Raw genomic sequence first — 12,087 nt, forward strand, 5'->3', positions numbered from 1 at the left:
ATATATATATATATGTATATATATATATAGTTTTTAGGATAAAGAGGAGCGGGTCCTGCTCTAAATATGAGGGACTACGTGCAAGGACAGATCGCTCAACCCCTTCTCACTTGGATTGAGCTGGTCACGTGCAACACTGGCCGCGCCGACGCTATTCTGGGCGCTCCCGTGCCGGGCATAGGTGCCCCTACGTCACTATCATTATATATTGCCAAAAATCCTAGCTGTCTATAGTTTCAAGCTCATCATGCTGGCCTGAAATTCCAAATTCAGAAATCTTGTGAAAGATATTGTAGATAATTATGAAGGACACATAATTAACAAGAAGGCTGTTGCATGAAGCCATAAGCCGCTAAGTGGTCTTGTGCTAGTAATTACATGCTCCTTTTGGATAGGCTATAAGATAGTAAAATGAAAGATGTTGGTAAAGGAACTAAACTGCTGTCTTTGGATTTAGAAATTGGAAATGGGGCTCTAAGCAAAGTTGACAAATTATCAAAGATAAATACTTTTAATATTTTGTTTTTCTCAATCAATTAAGTAATTTTGAACTGAATCTATAATATAAGGTTGGACTTGAGAGTTAAGACAGTTGTGATTGAAGGAGTACTTGTAATACAATGCTTTGAAAAATTTAATAATTTGCCTAAACTGTCTTGCAGAGTTAACCCAAAAAAACCGCAATGAAATAGTACGTTATTGATAAAATTAAAAAAGGAATTATAAACAAAACCGGGAAATCACCACAAAATTAGGTTGTAGGTCGGTGAGGTGGTGCTGCGATCTGAGGGAAAACACAAGTTATTGAAGGAGGCTGCATTTGGGGGGGGGGGGGGGCGTTGGGTCAACAACAGGTGCATGTAAAGGCTGACCTCAAGTGATGGGGTGATGGAGGTGTGGCTGGTCGGTTGGATGAGGTTGGTTGAGAACGGGTTACGACATTCCTGTCAATGGGAGAAGCTGGCTGGAAACAGTTTACATCCAATCTGCGGCAGGACCAGGTAAACTGGCGGCTAGAGTAGTGGGGTGTGCGATAGGTAGGCGACTGCAAGGAGAGGCACATGAAGGATGGCAACAAGAAGGGGAGAGTGACAACAAACAATAAAAGGAAAGATACACATCATCTAGTGATGAATTACCATTGGAGCATATTTTCGGCATCGGGTACGACCCTAGAAGAGAAAACGGGATGCTGGCGTCCGTCCTTACTGAAAGCTCAGCAAAAACTGAACCTAATGACAATCACTTTATAGATACATAGTAAATAACTTGGAGGGGGCTCCTCCCCTTGGGCGGCAACCGTAACCCATAATCTTGGACTGGCCGGACTTGCCCCCCTTAGTTGAACCAGTTCAGCAGCCCAACTGGTTCAACTCCCTAAGGAGCCCCGCTACACAAAAATTTTGATTTTTGTGTCAATAGGTAATTTGTGATACCGTTAACCCAAACCACAATAGGAAAAAAATAAATATTATGATTGGAAGCAAATTGGCGATTATAATTAAACATACTTGAAAGGGAAAATACAGTATACACGAGACGCATACTAACGTTAGAGCGGATCTCAAGTGATGGTTGCGATGGTTAGTGGGCTTGGTGAGGTTGGCAACAAAGCAGGGATGAGGTTTCTGGGCTATAGATGAGGGGTGAGAGTAATTTTGGGTGGCTGGAATAATAGGGCAGCAAGGGATGACAGTCCAAACAATGACAAAAGGAAAAACGTGGTGGTTAATTCAGAAGGAGGAGAATAGGGATTGGGGGAGGGAGCTGGGTGGAAAGAGGAGTACTGCATGAAAGAATAGCAACTGCGGTTATCTTGGGTGGTTGTAGTGAGGATGGAGGCGTGGTAGTGAAGCGATCGGTACATGGAAGGAAAGGTTGGGGATAAATACTCCTGGGGGACGAGATACAACCAGAGCACCACCCACCTTTGGATAAAACACTAGAAGGGAGAAACCAGGACGCTAATGATTGTTATAAATAGAAAAATGAAAAAAATGTTCTAAAAAATGAAGAAACAACATATATAATACTAGGATAACTAAGGAGCGTTCCCATAGGGTGGGTGGCAACCCCAAGCTAAAAGGAGGGTCGGTTGGCCCCAAAATCATTTGGACTGAGTGGTCCATACTGCACCTGGAGTGGTCTTGTGGGAAACAGACGTTCCCGCATCAATGGCATGGTTACAAGGGAACCAGGCACTTCCGTGTTAGTGGCATGGTCTAACGGTAAAGCAGGTTCTCCCACTACAATTTGTATGAACGTGCTCAGTTTTTCTAGACCAGCTGTTCTGTGTTTTCTCAATCTTGCTCTTTAAAGTTACATGTACAGAAAGTCTTTCTACCATGATGCTTTGTCACACCGAAGTAGTATACTTCGCATAACTTATTTTTAGAATTATGCTGGCGTTTTAGTCCTGTTATGCTGCATGGATTTGCTTTTTATTTTAAAACTAGATTCGGGGGTTAACTAGTGTTCTGACTTGGTGATGCAAATTTTTTTTTTTCAAACAAATTTGTGGCATTCACAAATGTGTCAGAAAACTTCTTTGTTGGTCGTTTGCATAAATGTGATGCACAGTTAATAAATTTTTCTATCTGATCAGTTGATCTCTTTATTTATTAGAAATATTATGGACTCCTAAAACCAATAGTAGAATTTGATAACATTTTTTATCTTATGTGAATATATTTTTTTGTTTCTTTATCATGTTCAGTTATCGAGTTTTTCTATCTTTACTATGGTGGCAGTATCCAGATTACATTGATGCTTATTTAAGGCTTGCAGCAATGGGCAAAGGAAGGAGGAATATTCAACTTAGCATTGAAATGGTAACTGATTTTCATGTTTTATGCTTCATGTGATTGTGTTTTTATGCTATTTATATGCATATGGCTGCAGATTCACGAAGCTCTTAAAATCGATGATAAATGTCCTAATGCTCTAACAATGCTTGGTGACCTTGAACTTAAAAGTGATGACTGGGTTAAGGCTAAAGACACCTTCCGTGCTGCCAGAGATGCAACTAATGGAAAAGATTCTTATTCCACTCTATCTCTGGTGTGTAGCACTTGCTAATTATGCTTGATATTGTGGTCCTATTTTACGAGTATTGTGCAAAAGCTTCATAGAGATTCTTTAATTTTTTATTTAAGTGAACTTTATTTCAATTGTCTGGTAATTAATTTAGCAAGTAAAAACCACAGTGAAATAGATTCTCCTTTTGTATTAAGAATAAGAAGCAATGGTAATTTTTTATTCCAACTTGCCTGGAAATTGCGAATGTCAGTGTTTGCATTACAATATCAAACCAAAAAAAAAAAAAAAAAAGAAAAGAAAATGAAAAAACTATGGTTATTCAGCATTTACAAAGTGGGCCGTCCTCTCAGAGAATGGAAAAAAGCTCATGAGACTTAGGAACAAATGTATAGGAAAAACTATGCAAAGATGCATCTGGGCACAAAAGTGAGCTGTCTGGACGTATTGAAATAAAACTTGTCTGAACTGTGTGAGAAAGGCAAAAGCATCACTTTCCTTTTAGCTTGCCACTTGCTACGCCATAGTTTCTTTCAAGAAGTTTACAATGTTAGTATTATCCGCTTCAACGAATAGTCCCTTGCCTCCAACATCCAAGCCTGAATATAATATTTGATGGAGAGGACAGCTTGAAGCCACTGTTCCAATGTTCCCAATGTTGCATTTGCTGGCCCATAGCAGCCAAAAATTCCCCTGCGTCATTCCTCAAAATCACACTTGCCATCAAACTGAGACTGAAGCGAAGCTCCGTCAACATTAGCCTTTAACAAACTAGAAGGAGAGGGTAGGGGAGGGGGCCGGTGGCGACTGGAATGCTGGCTAGCATCCCTGTGCCTCGGGGATGGGTAGGGAATGAGTTTTTGTAAAGGCTTCAATAACAGTTGCCGCCATAACCGTAGAGGTGAGAGGATGAAAAAAAAAATAGTAGTTTTTAATAATCTTTATCTACATTATTAAAAACGACTATTTTTGTTCATCCACTCACCTCTACGGTTATGGCTTTGGGTCTTCTGGCTTGGGATCTTCTGATGTGATGAATGCTCCATGCAAATGTGAGATGTTAGAATAAGAAATAAAGTTTGCAATGTCAAGTTCCCACCCAAAACATTTAAGCGGATGTCCCACAATGCTGTGGGAGGTCCTATTTAATGTTAGGGGGAGGAGCGGACGGATGAGTAATAATATCACTCGGGAGTTTTGAATCAAATGTGGATAGTGTGGGTGTCTTAAAAGTTGGGGAACACCGGGACAAGAGACTTGTTGACACTGCACTCTTTCCCTCACTATGCTTCTTCCTCTGCATGTCTTAAGTCACCTCCAGCCTGGATCCCTCTACCTCTGGGGTCAATCTCCTCAATTTGCATCTCCTCAGTTGACTCATCCCACATCACAGGACAGGACCTTGCACCCACTTGCACCACTCCATCACTTCTCTTTACTATCTTTTGTCTCATATCTCTAGTATCTGTTGAGTCACCGAAGGATGAATTCACCTTCAAAGTGTAGTATGGTTCGAACTCTCTGAATGACATATCCATACTCACAAAAGTTTCTTCTCAATCAGACTCCAACAGACATGACTCTTCTGAGTAGCAAAATAACCCACGAACACACATTTCACATTTCTGGGATCCAACTTCTCTACAGATGGTCTGTTGTCTTTCATAAAGCATAAACATCCAAATATCTTTAATGGAAGGATCTCACTACTATCTCCTTTCAACATCCGACAAGGAGATTTTCACTCCAGCACTCTTGAGGGAATCCTATTAATTAATTGAGCGGTTGTTAACACGGCTTGCCCCCATAAGTGTTGTGAGACATTTATTACCATGATCATGCTCCGGGCTACCTCTTAAAGATGCCGATTCTTTCTCTCTGCTACTCGATTATGTGCTGGTGTTTATGAGCATGTAGTTTGGTGTTGTATCCCTTGAGCTGACAAGTAGTCCCTCAAATACTTTGTTGATATATTCTGTTCCATTATCAGATCTCAGTGCCTTCACAACTGCATCATATTGAGTCTGGATTGTCTTGTGAAAATCTTTAAACCGATCAACCACCTCACTCTTTTTTTTATCTAGTATATCCATGTAACACGAGAAAAATAATAAATAAACGTTACAAAATAACGATAAGCAGTTGTAGACTAATAGGACAAGGTTCCCATACATTAAAATATATCAAATCAAATGCAACAGAGTTTTTATTCCTATACTGACATAAGTGCTCCTTTATCCTTATTTGTTTTTTCATACATAGATGGATACAACAGACTTAGCAAACTAAGACTAAATTATCCCATTTGTCTGTGATGTAGTAGCTTCTCCTACTGCAAAACTTTCCACCATGGATGTTAGAGCTTAGGCCATCCCCTCTTGGTCCACGTACCAAAGTCCGCTATGTCACATTCTTGTCTCAAGTGTCCGACCCGATCCTCTCCCTTGGAAGATCATTTGAGGAATATCCAAAGAAGCAGTGCATTTTAACTGGAGAATAATGACACTAATAGATAAAATGTTCACTGGAAAGGAAAGAGCATGCGATACATTGGTTAAAGTCATAGAATCGATACACCTCACTACACTGTACTGTGCCATCAACTGTCTGAATGCTCTCTGGGACTGCTAGATGAGTATAGGAAGAGAACTTCCTAGCATTACTTCTCACATATCGAGATGCACCAGAATCTATTATCTATTCTGGTGATTGTATAGTGGACATAGAGGCAAGAGCATGTGTACTACTCCTTTCTCTCTCTTATCTACTGCTACCATCAGATTTACCCGGTAGCCACCTCTTCCACCTCTTTGGTCTCCACGAATATGACCACGACCTTTAGGCTATCCATTTCCACTTGTTTCTCTCTCTTTGAGTGGCTTTAGACAACCTTTGCTCAGGTGTCCCACTTGTGCACAATTGTAGCTTCTGCGGGTCTCCTCCCGAGCATATGTCATACCCGAGCTCAAGACAGCCAAAACTAATCGCGTACCTGGAAGTCCACTCTGCTCAGCGATTCTCCTCCATTCAAATTCGTGCGATTCATTTTGCCTTAGCTCACACAAAGTTGATACCCATCTGCCCCCACTTAAAACCGTAGCCGTTTCTATCCTTCGCCACCTTGTCGCCGAGTGCAACTCTAGAATTGGATGCCCGACTTCGTTGCCTTCCTCAATCCTGAGCCGCAGTTAATATTGCAAAAGCCCTCTCCTGCCCTCGCAATCCAGTCGGGAAAGCAAATTTTGGATTGTAGCGTATAGAGACCCGGAACTAATTATCTCTACAGTTTTATCAACAATGGTAGAATTTGACGCCCTTCAAGTGCTGACTTGCTGCATCCCAAAATTTCATAATCTCTTCGTCGGATGTGAGAACTATAAAGCCAACTTGGATAGCTCGACCAAAATAAGACCTCTTTAGATTTGCTAACTTGGCTTATCACCCACATTCATTGGCGCTGGGACCGACTTTGGAGTAGTTGATTAAGGATCAGTAACTGCACCGCTTCTAGAGCTAGCAGCAGCGGCTTCCTCGTCCTCGGCAAGACACAAACGTGGCATTCAGTCCGCCGAAGCTTCTGCCACCGGTTGGTTAAATATACACCAAAGCCTCCATGCATAACAGTCGCGTGAACTGCTCTTGGCTTTCACTGGTTGATCTCATTCGCACCGTAGAGCCACTTGGTCTATCTCACACTGTCCAAGCCGCTCTTTCCTTCTATCCTCCTGAAGCCTCGTGATTGACTCCACTCTTCCGCAAAGAAATGTCGCTCTACTCTGCCCAGGGAGATGACGTGACTCACGAATCCGCACTTCGTGCCTGAACTCCGCGATAAAGTCGTGATTAGCTTTGCTTGGAAGGAGCGATGCAACTAGAGCGTGCTGGGAAGGCGGCAATGCGACCCAACTTTGCGACTAGAGCTCGCTGGGAAGAAGGTGACTGTGAAGATCTGAAACTGCTATACGACTCTGATACCATAATGAAAGAATTGCTCAAAAACTCCTTTCATTTCATTGATGACGAACTTATATTGAGTATTATAAGTTACACCATTTCACAAATATGACCCTACATTAGATACAAATCTCAACAATACTCATGGAGATAATTTGAATCTCTTGGTTCCAAATGAGACTACTATTGATAAGATTCAAATTAAGAAAAATAAGACAATAAGTTGGCTTTGAATAACCACATGAAATTGAGATTAAGGTTGAATTGTAGTTATGTACTCCACAGGAAGTGGATAATTAGGTTAAAGGGAGAACTCGACTTTACAACAGTTTGAGGGATGATATTTATTGGCACTAATGATCTAAGGTCAAATGGTATTTGTAATGAGACCTAATCAAAATGGAAAGTAAAGTTGTGTCAAACCAAGCTAATTTTATCATTGTTTTTTTTTCTTATTATAAAATTGATATTGTTCTAGGGCACCTAGAAGGTCTTTCAGGATCAAATCTAGTGTGAGAGTAATTGTAGAATGGCAAGAAGAGCGTGTGAAGATGGCGAAGAGTGGAAGATAAAGAAATAGTTCTGGCGGCTGTCTTGTAGGAAAAATAGTAGCAAACACGGCTGTTTAGAGTATCAACGTCAACAAGGTTCCACCATATACTCTCAAATAAGATATAGGCTCACCTCTTGATGGAGAAGAACGCTACAACATTTTGAATAATAGAAAACATAGAAAAAAAATCTCAAAATAATATAAATGAAAGCAAATGCATCCAAACTGGGTTATAACATAACATACTTATACTAAGATTTCTATTTGTCATTTTATTATAACACTACCTTAAATTAATTTTATTTTCTCTTTAATACTAAACAAGCCAGCTCGTGAGCCGATTCAAACACTTAAGCTCGAGCTCGAATTCGATAAAATTAATCAAGCTCAAGTTTAAGCTGAGGGAGGCTTGAGCTCGACTCGACTCGACTCGACTCAACTCGTTTACACCCCTAGTCCCATCCTATTCACGTCCTGGTTGAATGGGATACTCTTGCATTACCCTCCATAAGTAGGAGAGGCTTCACCTTCATTCTTGAAATCATATAGATTCCCATAATATTGTGACAAGTTAACGACATTAAAGATAACATAATTATTATTTCTCAATAGATTAATCTTGTATGCATTGTCATTGATCTTCTTAACAATACTGAATGGACCAGCGACTTCAGGCTATGTTTTCAATCATCTTATAGGAGAGCTTTTCTTCAATTTGATTCTTCTTTTATGACCTTTGTTTTTTTTTTACTTGCTAGCATGTTCTAATACTTGGTGGTTCGCCTGATAATTTTTGTAGAAATCTACTAAATTGTAGAAATTCTCAAATAATTTATTTCTTATTTCATGCATTTCAACCTTTTGCATATATATAATGAGGGAAAAAAAATAAAATGAGAGTTCCTCCAAAATAAGAAAAACAGAAACTTAAATATCAAATAAAAGAAAAGAAACATAATTAGTGAAATATATTTTGAAAAAGGAAAATAAATTTCTTTGTAACACACATTGACCCTTTCCAATACTTCCCCTCAAGCTGGGTTGTATATACTATAAACTCAAGCTTGGATTTTAATTCATCATGATTGACCATTGGTGGTGCTTTGGTGAGAATATCGACAGTCTGAAGCAGTGTAAGGACATAGCTGAGTTGAACAATTTCATTGTTAACCTTTTATGAGATGAAGTGTCGGTTAATCTCGATGTGTTTTGTTTTATCACAATGCACAATATTTTTGGCTATACTAATAGATTCTTAGTAACATTATAGTTGTGTCTATTATCTCAACCTTAAATTAGCTTAATAGTCTTTGAATTTACATTCCCTTACATATTCCTAGTGCAAGAGCACGATTGTCAAATTCTTCACTATCCTGAGAGACAATAGCTTGCTTTTTTACTTCCCATGGGACAAGAAGTGATGTTTTAGAATAAGATATTGGTTTGGAGTACAACTGGTTTTTTAGTTTTGTTGTCGAGATTGTTGAAATTGAAAAGGAGAGAGCTCTTGTGATTTGTTTTTTTTTATTGGTTCTTTTTGAAAACTTCCACTTCAGTATTTAATATTAGAATTTTTATATTTTAGGTATGCATTTTACAATTGAGGTTGATTTTCAGTTTTAGAGTTGTCATTTTTTTTACCATTAGCCTCTTCTTGGTAGTTGCAACATTTTTCTTGTTATGAGGATTCTTTGCGTAAATGTTTGACACTCTTGACCGGCTTTATGTACTGGTGAATGACCCATCAACTTTGAGAAGCGACTCAATTGTTAAAGTCGTTAGCCTCTCTAAACATTGAACCTTAATGTTTATGATAAGATATGTGTAGAAAAAGGAAGATTTTATGCTAGAGTTTCATATTTTATTTTTTATTAAGAAAACGTAGGAAGTTATACTTAAATAGTTGGAAAAATAACTTTATAGGAAATAATAATTTGAAAATTTATTTAGGCATGGCTCTTTAAGAGGCTGAATCAGTTGAACCTCTTGATCTGGAACAACCAAGGGGGAAGCAGGGCCGACCAATCTAAGTTTATGGGTTAGGATTGTCACTTAAGGGGAGGGGCTTCCTACTTCTAGTTATCATATATATATTAAATAAAAAGTATGATACATATAAATTTTGTGGAAGGTCCCAAACATGACACCCAGTCCACACAAAAACCACCAAATCAAATGGTTTCAAAAGGGAGAAAATACAACAAAAAACATATGAGATCTAAATAAAAAACCAAAAGGTGCCAAAATAAGAGTATCAGGTAGCTGAAGAGCGACCCGATTTTGCCTTGTCTTTGCCTCTAGTTCTAGGGTAAGAGCCAAGTAATAAATAAGTAATAAATTGATCAGATGAGTGTCATTGCCAGTAGTAACCAATGTATCAGCCAATAAATTCTCTAGCTCGAGTCGTCCTCCGTTATTTTTCTTTCTCCTTTTGTGGACCTGCCATTCCTCATCCGATGATTGGTTGACCTGATCAGCAGAATGGTCTGAAGTGTGCATGATATGTGTAGGTTGTTGAACATTAGAAACAATTATTTGTTGTACCAGCTGATCTTCTATCGGGTCAAAGGAGCACTCTCGTGTGTCTTGGCATGCGAGTCTTCTTCAATAACAGTAAGTGGTATCAACACATTTGAATCTGTATCTGTAGTAAGATGTTCTTCATGTGAAACTGCGATGTTGGAAAGAGGATCGAATTGGACATTCTTAACAATGATGTTAGGTGGTTGATCTTTAGTGATATTCGACTTTAGATGAGGATGCAAATGATAATAAATAGTAGTACTATGACCAAACATACTATAATGAGAGCAATAAGGAGGATGTGGTTCTATTTCAACCTTTTGCCAATGTCCATTGTGAATAGTGTCAATCCATATCTCATTTGGAGTTGGTTGAGTGATATCTCTCTCAACTGAAACACAAGCCACAGAGGGTCTAGTGACAACAAGCGTAAGACTATCCACCTTGAGTGACTTACCGTAAGCAGTTGTAGTAGTGGATTTCCATATTGAACAGATGTAATTTTAACTCCTGAAACTTTATCCAAACTGGAATGATAAGGGACTCCGCTTTTGGATCAAAATCGACTGTCCACTTCAGAATTTTCATAAAACGATTATCAACCTTGATAACTTTTCGAGAGAAAATGCGAGTGTAATTGACATCGTGAGATAGTTGAGTAAGTTTATGTTGACCGTTTAGTAGACCAATGTTTCAACTGCCCAATAGTTTCATAGCATCAAATTATTTCCTAATGATCTCCAGTTTTGGGTGACCATAAAGGAATTTCCCCACTAGAGCAAAATGCCAAGAGGACGCTAGAGCAGCAGTTTCAACCTCAGTGAGAATAAGTGCATGCTTCCAATTTTTTCCCAAGCTTTTTAATAAAAGTGTGATCACCGCCACCTTCAAGAGCCTCGTAATATGATTGTGGAACATTGCATGACTTACCGATAGCAAAAGCAGGCTCTAAACCTAGAGGAGGGGCACGAGAAGGAATGGGCAAGTCGCTGGCAAGGGCATTTGTATAGGAACGGAGCGTCGAGGCCATCTCCCTCACAAGATGGTCACGGTCAAAAAAGAGACGATCTGACGGGCTGCGAGGAAGCGGGGGCGTTAAATTGCTGGGCAGCGTCGAACAAAGATGACGTGAGCTAAGGGAGCTGCGAATGACAGAGGCTGCGAAGCAGGCAGAGGAGCTGTCGGGCGCAGACCAGAGAAGCAGCGTCGAGCAGAGACGACGCGAGCTAAGGGAGCTGCGAACAAACAGAAGCTGCGATCAAGACACCGAGCAGTATCGAGACGACAACGCGAGCAATGGAGCGAAGCTGTGAAAGAGACGCCGACGCTGACGCTGACGCTGACGCCAGTATGGAGCGAGAGTCGACGATGCGAGGTCCTCTCCCTTCGAGCGGTAGAATCAATTGCGACCGAAATCTCCATTGGAAGCCCTAGAGGAGCTTTGGACGACCATCGATATATATATATATATATATATATATGTATATTATATGTATGTGTATATATATATGTATATGTATGTGTATATATATATGTATATGTATGTGTATATATATATGTATATGTATGTGTATATATATATGTATATGTATGTGTATATATATATGTATATGTATGTGTATATATATATGTATATGTATGTGTATATATATATGTATATGTATGTGTATATATATATGTATATGTATGTGTATATATATATGTATATGTATGTGTATATATATATGTATATGTATGTGTATATATATATGTATATGTATGTGTATATATATATGTATATGTATGTGTATATATATATGTATATGTATGTGTATATATATATGTATATGTATGTGTATATATATATGTATATGTATGTGTATATATATATGTATATGTATGTGTATATATCTATGTATATCTATGTATATGTATGTATATCTATGTAGATGTATTTTATATATGTATATGTATATATATAGATGTATATATATATATGTATATATGTATATGTATATATATGTATATATGTATATGTATAT

General features: G+C 38.7%; 1 protein-coding gene across 3 annotated transcripts in view; it reads left to right on the forward strand.

Moving 5' to 3' along the window:
- Positions 1–12,087, forward strand: part of LOC110024047 (protein CTR9 homolog) — a 92,752-nt gene that overhangs the window by 52,109 nt on the left and 28,556 nt on the right. For 2 of the 3 annotated variants that reach the window (XM_020723775.1, XM_020723774.1), the window contains exons 16-17: positions 2,751–2,831; positions 2,902–3,060. The exons of the other annotated variant lie outside the window; for it this stretch is intronic. In XM_020723775.1, coding sequence (XP_020579434.1) covers positions 2,751–2,831; positions 2,902–3,060 — 240 coding nt within the window. The remainder of the gene's footprint in view (positions 1–2,750; positions 2,832–2,901; positions 3,061–12,087) is intronic. 3 annotated transcript variants of the gene reach the window in all.

Source organism: Phalaenopsis equestris, unplaced genomic scaffold (genome assembly GCF_001263595.1).
Source record: "Phalaenopsis equestris unplaced genomic scaffold, ASM126359v1 Scaffold000240, whole genome shotgun sequence".
NCBI lineage: Eukaryota > Viridiplantae > Streptophyta > Magnoliopsida > Asparagales > Orchidaceae > Phalaenopsis > Phalaenopsis equestris.